At 39.9% G+C, this 22,151-nt stretch overlaps 1 protein-coding gene across 2 annotated transcripts in view; it reads left to right on the forward strand.

The window, feature by feature from the left end:
* The first annotated feature begins 1,822 nt into the window (after positions 1-1,822).
* The window catches only part of LOC122640640 (MLO-like protein 11), a 69,640-nt gene continuing 49,311 nt past the window's right edge, over positions 1,823-22,151 (forward strand). The window contains exons 1-6 of one of the 2 annotated variants that reach the window (XM_043833857.1): positions 1,823-2,117; positions 3,641-3,698; positions 3,850-4,085; positions 4,549-4,665; positions 7,293-7,353; positions 8,206-8,300. In XM_043833857.1, the coding sequence (XP_043689792.1) occupies positions 1,998-2,117; positions 3,641-3,698; positions 3,850-4,085; positions 4,549-4,665; positions 7,293-7,353; positions 8,206-8,300 (687 nt within the window). In that variant the 5' untranslated portion in view covers positions 1,823-1,997. The remainder of the gene's footprint in view (positions 2,118-3,640; positions 3,699-3,849; positions 4,086-4,548; positions 4,666-7,292; positions 7,354-8,205; positions 8,301-22,151) is intronic. The other variant, XM_043833858.1, reaches the window with a different exon arrangement.

Genomic DNA, 22,151 nt, shown 5'->3' on the forward strand with positions numbered 1-22,151 from the left:
TAAATTAAATGAAAAAAAAATTCACAAGGACATACATCTATGTAATCTTAGGTATGACACTTCAACATCAACCCTAATGGCGTAGTGGGTTCAGAACTGCACCTTATTGTCTTCTTGAATTTTCATCTTCTCCGGTTCTTCACTGTTCAAGGCAAATAGTGAGACGCAATGCCACTCTCTCCAAACTCACGACTCAACTCTCTAGCCTCCACTAAGGATGTAAATGGATGATCGAAAATCCGTATTCGATTTGTGTTTATATCTGTTTACTAAAATCAGTTTTCGAAAAATTGATTTTTGAAAAATTTCCAAACCCATTAATAAACTAATCGAATACAGATATGAATACTGTTATATTTGATTTGAATTTGATCCATTTACATACCTAATTTGCATGAATACCATTTATTGTGTACTCTCACATAACTGAAACTTGACACAAGGACCTAAGGTTCTATTCGCTACAAAATTTAGGCCACTATCTAATCTTCTCATGTGGTCAATTATTGACATTTAAAATAGAAAAGATACCCGAAGCAAGTGGGGTTTATGAACTTGGTTTCCCTGCATGAAGTGATCTCACTCTCTTCATATGATCGATACCATTTTGTCATAACCCATTGGTATCAAGGTTTTAGTCCACAATATCAGATTGGGTATCGATCACCTTTAAAATCAATACGGATCATGTTTTTTTGACTGTTGCATTAATACGATATCAACATTTTATCAAGGTTGATAACTAGCGATACTAATACAGATCGCCTGCGATTGATACCAATAATTCAAGCCATGATTGGTGCCGATCATTTCACGCGTGACTGTATCTCGATACAGCTACACATGGCGCCCAGTGAGCGGTTAGCGTTCTTTATCCCAATAAATTTTAATCCCTCTCTCACAGTTGGGCAACTTAAGAGTTAGTTTAATTAATCGCATGCATGTGCTGATATGCAGCGAAAGGGACAGCGATACGCACTGACAACCTTCCTCGTTTCCTGTTTTTCATGGTAGGATTAGAGATTCTTCGTCCCTTCGTCCTCCTTGATTGACTGATTTATATTTCTTTTTCTTCCCACCCAAACAGGAGGCTAGGGAGAAAATAAATAATAAATAACTCCCCTTTCCTCAGCCTGAAAAAACCGCAAATCTGCGGTTTTCGATTCCATTTTTTATATAGAAGATTCTCTTTACTAGTTTCTCTGCGCTTGAAACCCATACCTGTTGTCTCTTCTCTACAGAGAGTTCAGAGAAGATCAACGTAGACGTTTCCTGCAAAGAGAAAATCTCTCTCAGGTGATGAGTTGAAGGTGTTCCTATTCTTTTTCTCTTGATTTATGTGGTTGCAGAGAAGATTTGTGGATTTTCAGGAGTTCATTGAGAGGATCATTGGATGTGCTATGCAACACGGAGGACTAATTAGTTGATAACTCGAGAAATCTGCTTTGTGGAGGAACAATGGACCTCTAAGTATGACAATGTGTATGAGTCATCGTCAGAACATTTTTTGTGATGAAATGTTGAACTGAAGATTCAATAGTGTTGGAAATCTGAAATTTTGGAAATCGTGTATCCTGGGATTGACGAAGCTTGAAATAATATTTCCCCAAATCTGGTGGAGAGTGAAATGTGAGTTTTCGCTTGTTACGTTCTGCTGCTGTCTTTGGAGATAGAGTACCAAAATCGATTTTTTACTTTTTTTCTTTGGAAAAAAGTAGTACAGTTCAAGTTAGTTTTCGAGAAGGATCAACAGATAAGAGATCTTGAGATTTTCCTTATCTTTACCGCTTAGAAAGCTCCTTTTGTATCCCACCTTTTCTCTTTTTGTTATCTTTCGTCCGGGGGTGGTACAGATTTGCAGTGGAGGCTGTATTTGAGAGTTCCTGTATAACATTATTCGCTTGTAAGGTCGGTTAGAAAGCATTGTTGGGGAATCGTCTAAGTTTTCTCTCTATTAGGAAATAGAAGCTTTGGGCCTTCGATCGAGTGAGCGTGGTATGGATGTAAAAGAAGCACGGTCGTTGGCCCTGACCCCGACGTGGTCTGTAGCTACTGTGTTGTCTGTCTTTGTTGCTGTTTCCTTGATCGTGGAGCGCTCCATTCACCGCTTAAGCCATGTAAGTTTTCTCTTTTTTTTTTTTGGAATTTCCATTCTTATGCTCTCTATCTTTGTTGAATTGCACTCTTCCTCTGTATGGAACATTGAAAGTGTATTTTATTTGCCAAAAATATGTAGCACGAAAGTGTATTTATTTACTTCAATCATGGTTCAATCATGGTTCCAACGGGGAAACTGGTAGCTGAATTGAGCTCAATTATATGTACATATATTGTGCGTGCATATGTATATATATTGTGCTCCAAGTGTGATTATACCTTTGGTGGGATTTACTCTAGTGGATCCAGATTTCTGCCGTGTTGGGGAATCTAGTGTTTTTGAATTGCTTATCATTTGCATGACACAACTCACACAAGGGATCTAGATATGGAGATCTCCGATAAAGATAATGGTGATTAGATCGTGTAAAGGTTAAACTTTATTTTGCTATAATTAATTTGAGTCCCAGTTCCGTTTAAAGTTCTGTTGATTCCTCATGGCTGTGTCTTTTCAAAGATCAAGGTACCCTTTTTGGGAAACTTCGTGGAGCAATAGTTGCCTAGGTTTGCCTATGAATTGAACAATGTTCAGGTACCAAAGACCTAGAAGTGAATAATTTCATCACCATTTAGTTGCCTGGCCTGCCTATGCTTTTTGTCTGAGCCTCCTGTAGAAATCTTCCTTGTGGTTGTACCCATGATTTACCATTGTTATTTCCCCCAATAGGCAATCCTTCCAAGCAGGTACTTCTTAGGGTAGTTTACTAACACCCTGGGTAGCCCTCAAATTTTATTAATCAATAAATAATTGAACGAAATCCCCGGGGTGGGGGGGTGGGACATCCTACCTTACCCCAAACTGGTTAACCACCAAATTTAACATTATCAATAGTCAACCAATTTGATGATGGCCATGCTATTACAACAGATCAGATAGCCACTGTCTATTTGGGAACACTAAAAACAGGACTAGTAGGGGTATGGTTTAGGTCTTTAGAAGTATGTTCAGAAACTTATGTCAATGTAGCTTATTACTTAATCTACCAATCATTATACAGCATGTGCATTAACCCAATACATCACAGGTATGAATAAAAAATTTCAATTGCTGTAAAGGGAAGACCATATCATTATATAGCTTCTACATGTTCATGCATCTAGTTAGAGTTATTGCTGGAAGTCTGGAACTCCAAGGTTGACAATGTACTCCTTTGCTATACTTCTATATCTCTCTTTTACTCTTCTCCCATTTCATTGTAATGTTTGTCTTATTGTCATAGATTTTTATTTATTGCTTGCGTGTACAATTACGACATATCAAATGAGAACATAAAGGTCACTGGAGTTAGTATTTTCATTGATTTTGTGGTTTAAGATTATAAGAGGTTGAAGAATTGCTTTTGTTTTGCCCAAAAAAAAATGAAATACTTTTTTTTTGTGTTTTATTTTTGTGCTTTTACTGGTGCACCACAGTATATAAAGCATTGTACTTGAGATTCAGTTTTGTACTTCACGTGTAACTTATAATGTTCCATTGGTTCAGTGGTTGCAGAAAACTAATCGGAAACCTCTATATGAAGCTGTGGAGAAAATGAAAGAGGGTAAATGTCATGTTCTTGACAGATTTTAAAGCATCTTTTGACTTTTGTTCGGTGTTAATGAAAATTTGGTACCTGTGCAAATACGTTAATTTGTTTGACTTTTGGAATCCCTCTTCTGAACTTAATTTTTTTTTGGGATTCCGTGTTGCAGAGTTGATGCTGCTGGGGTTAATATCTCTTCTTCTTACTGCTACCTCGAGGACGATTTCAAATATTTGTATTGAAACAAAGTTCTTTGCTAGTAGATTCGATCCATGTTCTGCATCAGAGGTGGAAGCTTCTGAAGCTGATAATTCTACCCACGACCGTAAGCTGTCTATGGGTTCAATTCTTCATCACTCATTTAGAAGCATGCTGAGCAGCTTGAATCAGAATACCTGTAAAAAGGCATGTGATTCTGTTCGTGGTTCCATTTCTAGTTGTCGTTTCCCCTTGCATATGGAGATTCATGGGTTTATATGATAATGCTCAACAAAACAATGCTGTCTTATGTCAGCTTGAGTTTTCAATGAGAAGGGGATTTCCCACAAACGATTGTGCTAGCTTAAATTGTGATGGGCGGTCTTCGTTGAACCTCATGTACAAACCTTTTCAACTTCTAAGGACATTGGGATTGCATATAACCATATCAGCCGACCACCTCTCTTGATATTACCTTATTATCCATCTTTACCAAACCAAAAATCCTATCCTATTAATGGATTTTTTAAGGTAGTTGGATGCTTTTGGGAATTGGTTTGAAATAAAACTTTTTATTTGTATCTATAAAAAAAAAAAAGTTCTATTTGAATGCGTATTTGGAGACCTTGTTTGAGTGGATGGATAAGTTGAAACTTTATCTGTTATGCAGGGTCATGAGCCATTTGTTTCATATGAAGGCTTGGAGCAGCTGCATCGCTTCATCTTTGTGATGGCAATAACTCATGTATCTTATAGCTGCTTAACAATGCTTTTGGCAATTGTAAAGGTTAGTGGTAGTTGCATACTTGCAATCATAGTTTTAAATTGTCCAAACATCAGTGAATACGTTTCTGTTGAGATAACTATGCCTAGTTGTTGTAGATAGGGACGCTGATAGACACCTTACTTATTTATTTTGTTCGGGTTGTAATTTCATTATAAACAAAGTTGACCTTTGTCATTATTGACAGGTTGAATTCATTCCCCTAATCCTCTGATTCTCAACTTGGTATTAGAGACTAAAATCCTAAAAAGTTTTTTCTTTTCCCATCTCTAGTAGAGTTTTTTTTTTTCTTTTTCCACCGCCTGTGGGGCTATCGCCTCCTTGTCTAGCATGGTAGACTAATGACACACCATGCCTCATTGACCCTACTAACCAATTATGCCTTTTCACCATGCCTTCCGCCGCCTCTCTTCTCCGGTGAACACTATTCACTGCTGTCATTGTCTCCGCCATGTCTATAGAAGCGCCTCTCCGCCACGACCTTAAGTCATTGCGTCAGCCGCCGCCGCTGCCTTCGCCGCGATCCTTTGTTGTAGCACCTCACCGCTGCGATCTGCCCAGCGTAGCGCGGCCATAGCCGCCTTTGTCGCGCCTTTGCCGCGACTCCTCTTTCGTCTTAGTCGTGACTCTGCTGCGACTTCTCTTCCTCCCTCGCCGTGACCCTCTCTGGTTGCCACGCCTCCCGCAGCGACCCTCTGTCATCGTCGCCATTGCTATTGTGCCTTATCGCGAACTCCAAATCACTTTCCACTGTCACCACCTACTGCCGCGATTTCTCTAGTTGCCGAGCCGCATTGTTGCTACCCCTGTCGCTTGTGCTGCCGCCGCTGCACTCCACCGTGACTTCTCTGGTCCCCGTGCCTCACCGTAGTTGATGTAGATCACAAATCCTTATGTACTCGCAGTAACAAGCCCCAAAACCAGCCCAACAAGGTTGTGGGATTCGACTATTGTGAGAGGCAGCCTAGTCTGATGATGTGGCAAGTTTTTGTTGGTACGATGGGGCATCACCTAAGGCAGCCCCAGCCCAGAGGAGCATGAAGAAGATATGAGACCGAGACAGAAATTTGAGAAAAAAAAAAGAGAGTTACTGTTCACATGAACAGTACCCAAGTTACTGTTCACGTAAATAGTGATTTGGGGGCTGTTATGGATAGCTGGTGTGAAGATTTGCTACTGGATGTTGGTGGAATATTCTATTAGAAGCTGCTATTAACTTAGTTTCTATTTTTGTAATAGTTTTTTAGTTAATAAGTCTGGGTATCTAGTAGTTTCTAATTTTCTTTCTTTCTTTTTAGTAGTTACTGTATTTACTAGTTTCTAATTTTGTTCTTTATATGTTGGTTGAACTATAAAGCCTGGTTTCTATTTTCATCAGGTTTCTATTTTTAGAAGTTGCTTTTCTTTTAGAAGTTACTATTTCTTAAGTTTCTAATTTTGTAAGCTGACCTATTCCATTAAATAAGCAGCCCTTCTTGTCCTGCAAATTAGGGTTTTAGCAAGAACAAGTAAAATCTGATCTTTTACATCAAACGAACATCATCAGTCCATAAAAAGTATTCACAATGATGTTTGTGACTTACCAGAGGAGAGGAATAACCAACATCATCAATCAAAACCCATACAAAGTCAAAACCTTACGCACATAGGTCATAAAACAGAAAACCCTAGCATGCGATTAGGGCACTTCCGATAAAGAGCTTCCTTCTCCGATCACTTAAATAACAAAAATGATGGAACACTAGTTGTGCATTTTCAAGAAACTAGGGTTCTAATAGACAGAAAACAACATAGGTGGCTGTACAACAAAAGGTAGGGATAAAACCCTAACCACACTCAGAACAAGAATCAAGGAGTCCCAGATACTGAAATCAATGCTCAGATACCATGTAACAATAACAGAAATTGAATCAGTACCCGGTCATAAGAAAGAAAGAAAGAAGAGAAGAGAGGAGAAGGGAGAAGTCAAAGAGAAGAAGAGAAGATGAGAGAAAGGAATAGAACACAGCCCACGGTTTGAGTAATGGTCAGAATACTCAAATCTTGGGTTGGGAGGATCTATTTATAATAAATAAAGAAGCAATTACAGCCTAAACCTGGGTCCACACCATCAATGACTATAGTCACAATACTACCCTTAACTTAGAGAACCGACACACACAACCCCATAAGTTGACAATACATAATAGTTTTCTTATAGTCATTTCTTCCTTTCTTTGCTAAATAAAAGAAGATTTGGTCTAACAAATATATATGTCAAGCATGGTTCGAATTTGGTTTCGACTGAAATCGAAATGGAATGACTATTGAAATCACAATGTCAAAATGGACAGAAATTTGCTAAATGGTCCAAAATGGACCGAAATTTCACCGAAATGTTTTGGTTTTGACAGAATGCAGAATGAGGTCTAAATCCGAAATTTCAAACTTTTGGTGTCAAGTGTAGCAAAGTGCATTCTGGGAGGATATCATTCTCTCAAATATGTATCCATTACTTATGTTCCAATTCGCTAAATAAGTAACAGGAGTTTCAGTATCCAACGATCCATGATTTAACGTGTAAAAAAAACTTTATAAATTATTGTTATTAGGTTTCTCACATATTATTTTATATTTTGATACTGTTGCAGATCCATTCTTGGAGGACGTGGGAAGATGAAGCTCATATGGACCAGCATGCTTCATTAACTGGTGAGCTTTACGACTCAGCTTCAGTAAAGCCTAGCCCTTACAAAGATCGAGCTCTGCTCCTGGCCTGTCCCGTTTTTGCAAGCACATGTGAAAAAAACCTTCTTTTTGCTTGCAACCCATATCCAAGAAGTTTTGTTAGAAGGCCCATGAATGAAAACCCACCACTCCCATGAGCCCATTTTTGTGAGAATTATGGACCATGGATGGCAATGGAGTTGGTTAGATGAGACCCCAGTACCCCATCCTGCCCCTCACTGCACCTAATAATTGAATAAGACTGTAGTAACTGCACATAGATATGAGATGAGATGGATCACTAGGAATTGTAGCTGACTTCTATTTCATCCATTAGCAAACAATCCATGATTTTGTTGTTGAGACGCAACTGGTCCTGTTCTTGAATATGTTGAATCCAACATTTAATTACTACGAAAATAAAAAGAGAAATTATTTGGTAAAGCATGACTTTCTTAAAGTGATCTTGTATGACATTATAGATTTTCAGATGGGAGAAACAACACATGATATTGTATGGCATGTCATAGATTTTCAGATGGGAGGAACAACATGTGTATCCATACTCATAAAAATGTCAAAGACTACAGAAACACGCAAATGTAACTGTAGTTGAATTTTCTGAACAATGGGAATGAATCTTAACTGGACAATTTTAAGGTTTAACTTGTTTTGAATCCATAAATTGGACTACATGAAATCATAGTGCATATCCATGCTCTGATTAATCCACTTGTAGAGTTAATACTTAGTAGGTATTTTTGACTTATGAACTTCATGATTATTTTCACTTTTTTACCTCGGAGATGATATTCTGTTCTATTCCATTTTGTGTAGGAACAACAAGAGAGTCAATATTGCAAAGGCAATCTACATTTGTGAAGTTTCATACATCAAATCCTTTGGGAAGAAATAGTTTTCTTGTTTGGATGGTAGGTGGAAAAACTCTTCTCCTTTGGTTGCCTTTATGCTTAGCGGTTTTTTACTTTATCTGTGTTGCAATTTGTTATCACTTCTCAATTGTCTTTAATTTTACATAGGCGGGCTGCTTAAACTAGAACTTAAAAGTATAGAGTATAGTTCTACTTGTTATGCTAAGTTAATTCTTTGATTGATGTAGGCATGGGATACAACCATAGTTCAAAAACTTGTTTCGTCTTGGTCGAAATCTTGAATATTTCAAGTATTTCGGTCGAGTCGAAACGAAACGCAAGTTCGAATTGAAAAACAATGCAACATTTCAAAATTTTCGGAAATTTCGGTCATCTCGTTTCGGAAATTTCGAAAATCTCGGTAATTTTGGTCATCTCGTTTTGGAAATTTTGCTCATTTCGACATTTTACACCCACAAATGGCCAAGCAAAACTCATAGAAAAAATACCATATTTCAACGAAATTTTGGTATCTCGGAAATTTCAGTCAGACCGAAACACTGAAACGAAACGAAACGAGATTTTAAACCTTGGATACAGCTGGTGTAGCTATAACGAATATTTTAATAGAATTTTCAGATTTTATCTTTTTGGTATGGGTAACATCCTTATTGCAGATTGAACTCAATTTTTTAGTTGTGCATTTAAATGATTGTGATTAACATCTTAAGAGAACTATGCATCAATTTCAGCTCATCATCCATCAGTTTTTTGGTATGTTATGCTAATATTTATAGCGTCAACAATTCAACCAAAAATGTATAAATTAGCAGTAGTCGTATTAGGTGCATTTATGTGATGTTAGATGGGGACCCATTGTCTTAATTAGGTTTTTGATTGGTAAAAGATAGTTCCAGCTATTTGGACCATTTGGTAATGGGTACTCAAAAATAATTGAGAGGGAAAAGGATGATCTTAGTATTTGGGTTTGAGAGAAACATTAGGTTATGGAAGAAATTAAAGAACGGGAAAAAGTCTTTGAGCTGACGCCGTAGGTTACGCCAGCACTCTCTCTCTATCTCCTCCTGACACACTCTTTCCTCTCCATCCCCTATTGACGAACTGTCTCCCGCCCTCCATATTGGCTGGCTCCCAACCCCGCCAGGCCAGAGAACACTCTCCCTCAAAGAAAATAGGTCTAGCGTTGACGACATTTTGTGAAATTTGACATGAGTGCTTCGAAGAGAATCATAGGGTGTGGTCAGGAGATAATGGTTTTGTCTGTGGGTTTAAGTGGTTAGGCTGAAGGCAAAAATGGTGATGGTCTTGCAAAAAGTCAAGGTTTGGTGCATGACAAACTTAATGAGCTTGATACTAAAGCATGAACATTAATTGGTTGAGTGAATACTGTAAGACCTTGATGAAACAAGATTATGATACATTTCTTACTGAATCCTTTATTAATTCTTGAAAGCTTCATCAAGATTGAAAGCCTGGATTTAGAAATCTTTCATTTGGACTTTGAAATCAGCGATTTGAACATCTAGATATGAGCAATAAGACAGTTGGAGTTCTTTTTATTCTTCTTCCTTTTTTTGGCCCCTGTGTGTGGTGGGGCGGGGGGGGGGGGGGGGAGGGGGTTGGGCAATGACCAACGGTCAGCAATTTAGTAACTAGTAATTGATGACTTCACAAGAGGTGTTTTGAAAGCATTGAGGTGGATATTTGCAATCACTGATTTGTGATAGACTTATGATTGGGAACTGGTGACCTGTGACCAGACAATTCGAAGGTTGGCTTTGGGGGTTCAATAGAAGGGCATTGACCTAAGATCCCTCCAATGGAGGGCTTGGAAATAAGAGTTGTTAGTTGTAGAATTCTAACATGGGTTTTAGGGGTTAAAACTTAAAATGCCATTCTCAATTTCATAAGGAATTGTACATTTCATTCAATTGTTTTGTGGGTAAGTTTGGGCTTGATGGCTCTGCATGGCTCGGGGATTTTGTTTTTTACCCAACTTTCTTTAGCTAGACAGCAAAGAAGAGTAGTTTTCCTGCAGGAAACAGTGACTCCAATCTCCTTGTTGTAACCGTAGTGATACGAGGACCTGAAACCAGTACCTGCAATTGTGAAGAGAGAGGAGAGAAGAAAACGATGGAAGAGGAAGAAAAGATATCCTGAACAACGATAGATTCAGTCTACTTCTATTGTGGTACCCTATAGCTTTATTTATAACACAACAATTAGACTCTTAGTTGAAATCATACTAAGAGCCGCTGTCTAATTACAATAGGACGCAAAGTAAGAATTAAACTAACAATAAACTACTAACTACGCTAACCTATTTCACGATGGGACACTCCCCCTATAGTGACTAAATACTAAACAACTAATGTACCACAGGACAGTAATACTCATGCGGTACATATCTAAACACTCCTCCTCAAGCTGGAGCATATAAATCAAAGGCTGCAGCTTGGAATAATAAGAATAAATATCAACTGCAGAATTAGTCTTGAACATATATGGCAGTCGTAGACGCCAGTAAATAGTAAACACAGAGAGAACTTCATTTTGGTAGCAATATCAAGTCATGCACATCCGTCATCAGTAGCAGTAGTAGGAAAAAATTATTTGTATCAAATAAACCCAAACAAAAACGAACAAATTAAGTGGCAGAGAACACCAATTGCAATCCAAAATATCATAGTAGCATCAACAACGACAACACTATAAGCTCTTCTCAATGAAGGCAGGTAGTAAGTAGTAATCTCCATAAAGAAGACAGATAAAGCTGCAAATATCAAGGTGTTAAGTGTTCACCAAAAATAGGGCAGTAATGATGTGATTAGTGATCACATGAATAGATATCTGATTAGTAAAGATCAGATGCACTTATTAGTCCAAATAGAGGTCACAAATATAATTGCATATTTGCAGCATATGTCGCTGCGAACCATTGGTAAAAGTGCAGTATAGGTTACTGCGGACACTGATAAAAAAGCTGTATAGGTTACTACGAACTAAGTAACAACATAAGGTTGCTGGAAACCACAAGTAGCAGCATAAGGTTGTTGGGACCATTGATAAAATGCAGCATAGGTTGCTGCAAACCACAAGTAGCAGCATATTGCTGGGGACAAAAAATTAACACAACATACGGTTGCTGGGAACCAGAAATAGCAGCATAAGATTGTTGGAAACCAAGTGACACTGCATAAGGTTGCTGAGAACCAGAAATAGGAATCTTGTTGCTGAATACCATAAATGACCATCTTCATCAGATAAAATTGTTGCTAATGACACGAGCAGATGATGCAGCGTACTCACTGCGGGGTCTGGGGAGGGTCATAGACTCATAATAACATGAACAAATGATAATAATCTTCAAATAAGTAGATGACACGAGTAGATAATAGTCTGCAGATAATAATAATCTCCAATCTCCCCCTCATGTGTAGCAGTACACGCGGACAAGTAATGCAGAGGATGCACATAAAGAGCAACACTAACTGGCATCACGTAGGGTGAGCATCACATAAATCCCCACAAGAAAATCCTGATCTGAAGAGAACTCGAGAGCCATCAGTACGAGAAATCAGAACTGAACCTTTAAAAACCCAGAAATTGGGTGATTTTCAATAGCCAGAAATCCAGGTGTCGGATAAACACAAAACCAGGGTCGAGTGACCTCCAATAGTGGGGCAACCAAGGATTTAAGTATCGGTATCGGGTATCGTATCGGTCAGGCGATTTTAAGAGACGTATCGATACGTATCGGAGATACGTATCGATCGGTGCAGAAACGCATGAAAATGATCAAAATACACATGAAAATACACTTTTGGACACAAAAAACAATATAAACAAGCAATTTGTGTCATATATCATGCATATATACTAAGAATTGTGAATAATTAATAACCAGACAAGTGCGGCACTTTGAAATTGTTATAAAAGATTAAAAGATGAAATTCCTTACATGTAGAGTCACTCTATTGCCATGAAGAATGTCGGGGTGGATCAAAGTCATGTCTGTAAGGGTCTTTAACAATAGGAGCGACTAGGATGATGTTGTGTACTGTCTGAACATAAGCACAATACTGAGCCCAGTCAAAATACTGATGGTAGTGACTCTCCCACTCATAGTAGAATCGTGTGTATTGCTCTGGAGTAGCTAATGTCACGACAGCACTAGGTTGTGCTTGTGCTTGATTCTCTCCGTATCCATAACTTCCATACCCTACAGTAGTCAAAATACTGATGGTAGTGACTTAAATCCTTGGTTACAGACCCACGAAAATCTCTGCAGAACTCTTTAATCACAGATAGACTCAAGGATGAAATCTGATCTTCAGGCCTTCTTCTCAACTGGATTTTGATGAACTAATCTTTAACAACCCCAGCACTATTAACAGTACCTTTCTCCCTCTTTGGTAATGTATTATTTATGAACCCAAAAATAACAGTAACTTTGAATGCTTCACTGATGCCTGAAGTTGCAGGTTCAACAAAGAAATAGAAGGTAGGATCGATGGAGAAGAAATATAAGAAGAAGATGGGCTAAAGGGTTGAGTATCTCATTCAAACCTAGGCTTCTCATCTCAAGGTCTCTCACCTCTCAAAGGACTCTTCTGAACTGTTTCTCACAGCCATTGGCAAAAACCAAAATTCAAGCTTCAGTAAAGCGTTGGGAGGACTCTTAAAGGTCGATTACATATATAGTAAATGTAGCTAATATCAAAAGAAATTAAAACAAATTAGGAAGTCCCTTACAAGACACTATTGGGCCTTGTATACTTAGCAACCTAAGATAGATTATAAACTCAAAATAAAAAGCATCTAAATGCAAGATTACAAAATTAAAACACTTAAACTGAACCCCACGATCTGGTTTTGAGTGAACCAGTAACACCCTACCCTTTTGGGTTGGCCCAAAGGTCCACGAGCCTGGTCCACTTAAGTGGTAACATGGACCTGGCCCCTTAGGTTTCCTGCAGCTATATTCTGGCCCAGGAACCTCTCTACATCATGCTTGCTACTAGCCAACGTGGGGCAACAGTGGTGACACTGCATGGGCAATGTGCCGTAGATCTAGCCAACCTTCGGTGTGTGTTATGGGGGAGCAAGGGTGCTCCTTGGCCTATTCGAGTCAAGGTCCGAAAACTCGGGTCTCGGAGCCATCTCGGCCCAGCCCAAAATCGAGTTGGGCTGAGATCTCAGCGAGTTTGTGCATTTTTTTTTTTCCGACTCAGAAGCCCATCTCGGTGGGTTTTAGACCTCTTTTGGGTCTGAAAATCGGTATACAGCCTATTTTAGGCCATTTAAACACAATGGCATTATCAGATTTTGCAAAAACAAAATGCATATAGGACTTTTACTTAAGCAAAAGATTCAAGTTTTTGTCAAAAAACTTACCTAACCCTTGAAGAACAGCTTTTGAATTCGAATGTGGGCTGTTAGATCCACCAAATGATGTGATTTCAGCTCCTCTAAGTTCGTTTTTGGCAAAGAATTGAAAGCCCTCAAGAAATCTTACCCAAAAAGTAAGTTTAAATGTGTTTTTGGAAGGGTTTCTCAAAGCTGGGAAGAGCTTTTTTCCGCCAGGACTGCTAGAAATCGAGTTTTAGGTGAAAAGAATGAAATGGCCATGTGTTTTTTAAGTTAATGTTACGTATCGAGACGTATCGAGTCATCTCGATATGTATCGGTATGTATTGGTCGATACATATCGAGACGACTCGATACGTCTCGATACATATCGTTTTTTAAATATAATAAAATAATTTTTTTTAAAAACTCTCGACTGTATCGATACGTATCGATCGTATCATATCGTATCGGTACGTCTCGGTCGATACGTCTTGATACAGTCGAGACATTTGCATTTAAAAAAAAAAGATACGTCTCGGCCTGTATCGTATCGACCACGACCGATACCGAGACGTATCGGCCGAGACGATACGATACGGTCCGAGACTTAAATCCTTGGGGGCAACAATGCCCTAAAATCTCTAGTGGATCTGATGGACAGATCCTGATTAATTTATAAAGTCGATTCTATCAAAGTTCTGCAAAAAAACAGAGCATCACTTTTGCTGTTGGAAAAATCTGATTGCAGAAATTCTGAGGCTCTGATCAGCCCAAAAAGGTATTGAGTATCCTTACCAGTGGGTTCAATCAAACCCTGAAATGATAAGGGACTCTGCTGACTCAAAAGACGATGAAGGAGGATCTCAATTCTGCCAATAAAAATAAAGGAAACAGGGTGCTACCATCTCTGATTTGATATAAATTAATTCTTGTAGATGTATATCTTCATAAAAGACCAGAAGTTGGTAGTATCCTTCACGTAAATAGCATAACAAAGAGGAGATACTAGTTTTCCATTGATATAAACTAGATCTTCATAGTAGATGGTTGCAACAAAGGGTGGCTGCACACTACCAACCTGGGAACCCTAGTACAACTCTCAAAACAGATATCAAGGTGATAGTAGATATTGGTTACAGCTTTGATACCATGTAGTGAAATCAGGACCTGAAACCAGTACCTGTGATTGTGAAGAGAGATTAGAGAAGAGATAGACGGAAGAGGAAGAAGAGATGATTGATGAACCACGATAGATTCAGTCTACTTCTATCGTGGTACCCTGCAGCTTTATTTATAATACAACAATTAGACTCTTTGTAGAAATCCTATTAAGAGCCGTTGTCTAATTACACAAGGAACCAATGTAAGAATTAAACTAAGAATAAACTACTAACTTAGCTAACCTATATCACGATGGGACACTCCCCCTATCGTGACTAACTACTAAACAACTAATATGCCGCAGGACAGAAATACCCATGCGTTACATATCTTAACAGTAACCCAGGTTTCAAATACTCTCAGCGCTACTGTAGATGATACCCTGGTAGACAGGTTCCTGGGCCAGAAATATCGCCATAGGAACATAAGATGCCAGGTCCTTGAAACTAATTAAGTGGACCAGATTTGTGGGCCTTTGGACCAACCAGCCTTGGGCTGGGCCAGCCATGCGACTGAGTGTTTCTGGTTCACTCAAAACCAGATCGTGGGGGATAGTTATTTTGTAATCTTTGATTAGTCTTACTTTTTATTTTGGTTAAAAGCTAGGAAATTAAGTTGTTATTTAGTTTTCTTGTTGTACAAGTCCCAATATTGGATTGTAAGGGACTTTCTAATTTCTATTAGGGAAAAAAAAGGCGGTCTGGTAGCGTGCAGCTTACACCCAGACAGCCCACCCCCCCCCCCAAATGACTGCCCCGCCCCCCTACAAAATGAAAAATCCTCCCCTGGTCGCGTTGCCCCTGCACACGCTCCCAGCGCAGGGGCCACACAGCCTGGTAGCGACCTCTTGCTCTTTCTGTTATTTCCTTTTTAAACAAGGCAAAGCCAAGCTATGTGTATTGGTCTTTGAGGAGGCCTCCCCATGATTTAATGAAGAAAAGTTTCGGGTTCTTACCAATGTCTGTGTGAAACAGTGTGGTGAGAAATTTAGGTGAGAGTGAGAGACTCAAACCTTCTATACCCTTCTTTTCTTTGACTCCTATTTGTTTTCTATTTATTGTTCTGTGGATAACCTGTAACTGAGTGGAAATTGAAGTCCTAGAATACTGGTGGTATTGCTATCCAGACCTTTGAAGTTCAGGCCATCAAGTTCCACTTGACAAGATGACCTGACGATCAAGTCCTGTTGTAATTTGGGTTTAAGGGTATTTCAGGTATGCTTGTAACTGTTCGTTGTATTAAGGGTATACTTGTTATTTGCAGGCTTTTGGTGTATCATCTTCTTCACAGAATTTGAAAATGAAAACACCATTTTCTGGGAGGTAAGTATCCATGGTCCCTTAGGTTAACCATTGCTTAGTTAGGGACGACTTCACAATATTGAAGTGCAGTCTGCTCCCAAGGAAGTGACCTACCAAGCAGTTCTTCCATTTGGAGATTCCAGAGTCAAGAAGTCCCTGACAGGCAGAGGCCGACTATATTGTCACCTACAAGGGAAGGTGGACGAAGTGGAGGGGGTGACCCTCCCTAGTAGAGGAAAGAGCAGGCCAAGAAAAGAGAGTTCCAGGCCTTAACGCTGGTGGCAGGGAGGAAGGAAGGAAGGTTGGAGGAAAGGTTAGAAAGGGGGGGGGGGGAGGTTGGGAGAGGGAGGAACTGACGGGCAGGGCCGCCGGAGGGAGGTCAGACATGGCGGAAGCTACATCAGACCATCCAGTTCCGCATGGTGCATTTTCATCGTGATCTACTAGTAGTATTACTCTGGACTTAGGACTTAATCTATTAGTAGTATTACTCGGGACAAAAACTGTAAGGTCACCTTTTCCATCTCATTGTGTGTTTCAGGACTTGGTGACGGGGCGAACGATTGGTAGTGGTAGATTGAGTGGTGGTCTATATCTGCTCGAGGACAGTGCTCCTACAACTTCAGTTCTTACTCCAAAGACTCATCAATTGGATTCATTTGCTTCTGCTTCTGCTTTCGCTTTATCAGAGTCACATCGGTGGCATCAGCGTTTAGGCCACCCATCTCTTAGGACTTTATCTGTTGTTTTTCCCAGTTTATTTCAGAAGTGTAATCCTGATGACTTCTTTTGTGATGCTTGTGTCTTTACCAAGCATACTCATGTTGTTTACCCTTTTCCAGAGAATATGAGTACTGAACCGTTTGTTTTAATTTACTCTGATATTTGGGGACCTTTTCGGTGTGCCTCTATTTCTGGTTATTGGTATTTTGTGACTTTTATTGAATGTCATTCTCATGCTACTTGGGTTTATTTGATGCATCATAAGAGTGAACTATTTCATTGTTTTCAGCTTTTTCATTGTATGATTAAAACTCAGTTTAGTGCTGTTGTTAAGGTCCTCCACAGTGATAATGGTCGGGAATATTTTGAGGGCTCTTGTCAGTCTTACCTTGCTATTGCAGACATCATTCATCAGACTAGTTGTGTGGATACTCTTGCACAAAACGGTGTCACGGAACATAAAAACCACCCTCTTTTGGAGGTGGCACATGCTCTAATGTTTGAGATGTGTATCCCTAAACACTATTCGGGTGAAGCAGTTCTTACTACTGCCTACGTAATCACCGCATGCCTTCTCGTGTGCTTGGTTCCCAGTCACCTTTGGATGTTCTCCAACACCGGTCCTCTTTTACTCTCCCTCTGCGTGTCTTTGGTTGTGTGTGTTTTGCACGCAATCATTGCCTTGCAAGCAAACTTGACCCTTGGGGGCTCCGGTGCATTTTCCTGGCTATTCTACCACTCAGAAGGGCTATAAGTGCTACCATCCACCTTCTCGTAGGCCTGTAAACGGATCGGATTTGGCTCGGATACGGATCGGATGTAATCGGATTCGGATAATTCCTGGTCGAATATGGATACCTCTAAACGGATTCGGATGGATTCGGATGCGGATCGAATTCGGATTTTCGACCATCCATTTACACCTCTGCCTTGTGTAACCCGAACCTTCCTCCCCCTAGTGGATACAATTCACTCTCAATCCATAGTTTTAGATCATGATTCTCTTCTCCTCATAATCTAGAACCTGTTGAATCTTCAAAAACCCTCAAGATCGTTATTTACTTAATTTTTTATAATTAAGTATTCGGATTCGGATTTTTATCGGATTATTCGGATTTTTTTCCGGATATCTCTAATCAAATACGGATGCCCCTAAACGGATACGGATGTGGATTGAATTCGGATTTTCGGTTATCCATTTACAGCCCTACCTTCTCCTCGTCGTATGTTTGTCACTATGGATGTCGTGTTTCACAAGTTTGCTGCTTATTATTCTTCTTCGGCACCTCTTTAGGGGGAGCTTTCTAGTGACGATGTGCCCCTAATTGTTCCTCTTTACAGCCTCTCATTGTCTCTTCCTATGCTTGATGTACACCCTCTGTGCAGGGGGAGCAACCGAATACTGACAATGTACCAAATACTAAGCCATTTCAGGTGTTTACTTGCTCTCGTTCTCGCAAAGGTACAACAAATATTACCACTACTACTGCTCCACCTAGCCAATCGCTTCCCTCAAATCTAGGGCCACCTATTACCTCATTAGAACCTGGTAATCTTCCCTCTTCTAGTGATTTTGACTCTTTGAATTTGCCTATTGCTGTCCGTAAAGGGAAGAGGATTTGTACTCAACACCTTATTTCTCATGTTGTGTCTTACAATTCCCTTTCTTCTTCATATCGTGCATTTGTGTCTTCCTTGTCTTCTATTTCTATTCCCCACTCTTGGCAGGATGCAATGGCAGATTCGAGATGGAAAGAGGCTATAATAGAGGAGATGAGGGCCCTTGGAAAAAATGTTACTTGGGATTTAGTTTCTCTCCCTCCAGGCAAGAGACCTGTGGGCTGCAAATGGGTGTACATAGTGAAACAGAGAGCTGATGGAACAATGGATAGGTACATAGCTAGGCTGGTTGCAAAAGGATTCACCCAAACATATGAGATCGACTACCAGGAGACATTTGTACATGTTACAAAACTGAACATTGTTGGAGTTATCCACTCCTGTGCTATTAACTTGGGTTGGGAACTACAACAACTTGATGTTAAAATGCTTTCCTCCATGGCAAACTTGAAGAGGAGGTATATATGGAAGTTCCCCAATGATTCTCGAGCAAGTAAACTCAAGGGGCAAACCTATAAAAAGTAAAAAAAAAAAAAAAAAAAAAAAAAAAAGTAAACTCATGGGAAGGTGTGCAAACTATAGCTTGCATTATAGGGCTGAAGCAGTCCCCTAGAGCCTGGTTTGGGCGGTTTCATAAGGCTATGGTCACACCTGGATATACTCAAAGTAATGCTGATTACACCTTGTTCATTAAGCGGTCTGATGATCACATTATGGTTCTCATTTCTATGTTGATGACAGTGTTCTTACCTGAAGTGACTCAACTGAAATCGCAAAATTGAAATCCTATTTGGGATAAGAGTTTGAGATCAAAGATTTGGGGCAATTCCGGTACTTCCTAGGAATTGAAGTTGCTCGTTCTTCTAAGGGATTCTTCCTCTCTCAAAGGAAGTATACCTTGGATCTTTTATCTGAGAGTAGGATGCTTGGTTGCAGCCCTGTTGATACTCCTCTTGAGGCTAACACACATCTAAAGAGCAAAGATGGGGAGCCAGTAGACAAATGAGGTTGTCAACGACTTGTAGGACGGTTGATATATCTATCTCATACTCGACCAGACATTGCTCATGCTGTGAGTCTGGTTAGTCAGTATATGCATGACCCACACTCTACTCATTTAGATGATGTTTATCGTATTCTAAGGTACTTGAAGTCAGCTCCAAGAAAAGGGTTTTTCTTTTCTCCCCACAATCACATGTGTATAGAGGCCTTCACGGATGCTGATTGGGCAGGTTCCCCAGATGATCGAAGATCCACATCTGGCTATTGTTCCTTTGTAGGAGGACGTTAAAGCTTCAATGGATCGATTCTAATGGAAGATTAAAGAATTAATAGCAAGGATGAGGGAAAGGGGAAGAAGAGAAGAAGAGAAGAGAAGAAGAGTTGGGAGAGAATCGGTTGTGTGTGTTGAGTGATTCTCAACGCACATATTACTTCATTAATAAACTCTTGCAAATTACACAGACCTCCCTAGGGAGGTTAAGGGAAATAAAACAAGAACAAGAAAAGTACAACTTGGTCGTGTCTTATAACAGGACAATGACAGAAACCCTTATACAAGATATTCTAACAACTCTAATACTCCCCCTCAAGCTGGAGAATAAATGTCATACATTCCCAGCTTGCACAATAAGGTACCAAATAGACTAGGAGTGAGACCCTTGGTGAAGATATCTGCTACTTGATCACCTGTCTTCACAAAGGGAGTACAAATGCATCTAGAATCCAACTTTTCTTTGATGAAGTGACGCTCAACCTCAATATGCTTGGTTCGATCATGCTGAACCGGATTATGGGCAATGCTTATAGCAGCTTTGTTGTCACAATAAAGTCTCATTGGCCCTTCAGTTTCAAAGCTCAAGTCTTAAAGAAGTCTCTTTAGCCATATAAGCTCACATACTCCATGAGCCATGGCCCTAAACTCGACCTCCGCACTGGATCTAGCTACAACTGGTTGTCTCTTGCTCCTCCAGGTAACTAGATTACCACCCACAAAGGTATAGTACCCAGAAGTAGATCTCCTGTCAGAGACTGAACCAGCCTAATCAGCATCTGTGTAGCCTTCAATTTGCAAATGGTCATGCCTGGCGAATAGAAGACCTTTTCCTGGACAGGATTTCAAGTATCTAATGAAGCAATACACTGCATCCAGATGTCCACTCCTGGGAGCATGCATGAACTGACTCACCACTCCAACTGCATAAGAGATGTCTGGTCGAGTCAAGGAGAGATAGATTAGTTTCCCAACTAATCTTTGGTACTTGCTTGCTTCTATAAGAGGAGAACCACATTCATCACCAAGTTTATGATTCGGATCAATGGGGGAAGTGGCTGGTTTGCACCCCATCATGCCTGTCTCTTTCAGAGGATCCAAGACAAATTTCCTTTGGCAGATGTTGATTCCTTTCCTTGATCTAGATACTTCAATACCCAAGAAGTAAGAGTCCAAGGTCTTTGATCTCAAACTGTTTAGGCAAATAAGATTTCAATCTGTTTATCTTAGTAACATCATTCCTAGTTACCACAATGTCATCAACATAGACAATGAGAGCTGTAACTTTACCATTACTTGTCCTGATAAACAAGGTGTGGTCAGCTTGACTCTGATAATACCCATTCTTCAGGATGGCTTGTCTAAATCTCTCAAACCAGGCCTTAGGAGACTGTTTAAGGCCATAGAGAGCTTTCTTCAAGAGACACACTTTCCCTTCAGCTGAGGGACACTTAAAACCAGGTGGAGGTTGCATGTACACTTCTTATGCTAAATCTTCATGAAGAAATGCATCCTTCACATCTAATTGGTACATTGGCCAATCTTTATTGGCTGCCACTGAAAGAAGAACCCTGATTGAGTTATGCTTGGCTACAGGAGCAAAAGTCTCCTAGTAGTCAATGCCATACACCTGACTATACCCTTTTGCAACCAGCCTAGCTTTGTACCTTTCCACTGTACCATCGGATCTATACTTGATTGTATAAACCCATCTGCATCCAACTGGAGTTCTCCCCCTGAGAAGATCAACTAGTGTCCAAGTATTGTTCTTCTCCAGAACCACCATTACCTCAGACATTGTTTGCATCCATTTTGGATCCGATAAGGCCTCTGTGACATTTTTGGGAAAGGAAGAAGACTCAAAGGCAGTGGAAAAAGCAATACCTGTAGGAGAAATGGAGTCATAGGAAACAAATTGAGCTATGAGGTTAGTACAGACTCTCTTTCCCTTTCTCATAGCAATGTGAAGATCTAATTCAGAAGGAGAAGAATTACCTGACTGAGGAGGATGAGACTGAGGATGTGGATCCAAAGAGGCGTTTTGGCAGGGTTGTTTATACCATGGTTGCTTCCCTTTTCCCTTCAACAAACATTCACCTCTTGTGAATACGCCATCTTCTTTGAATCTTATTCTCTTGTATTTTTCTTTCCTGCTAGCATCACTACCACTGCTAGCATCAATATCAACAACACCATCAGCATCAACATCATCAACAACATCCACTTCTTTGTACTTTCCAATATCAAATAAGAATGGGGAAGTGGAGGTTGGCAAGGGAGATAGAAAAGGAATGACATCAGCATTCTGTTCACTGCTAGTACTCTCCCCCTGAATAGAATGTTGAGGGGAAGAAAAATAAGGGATAGACTCAAAGAAGGTGACATCTTTGGAGAGAAGTGGCCTTCGGGAAGGAGGATGGTAGCACTTGTACCCTTTGGTTGAATCAGAGTAGCCCAAGA

The sequence above is a fragment of the Telopea speciosissima genome, chromosome 9, assembly GCF_018873765.1.
Source record: "Telopea speciosissima isolate NSW1024214 ecotype Mountain lineage chromosome 9, Tspe_v1, whole genome shotgun sequence".
Classification (NCBI taxonomy): domain Eukaryota; kingdom Viridiplantae; phylum Streptophyta; class Magnoliopsida; order Proteales; family Proteaceae; genus Telopea; species Telopea speciosissima.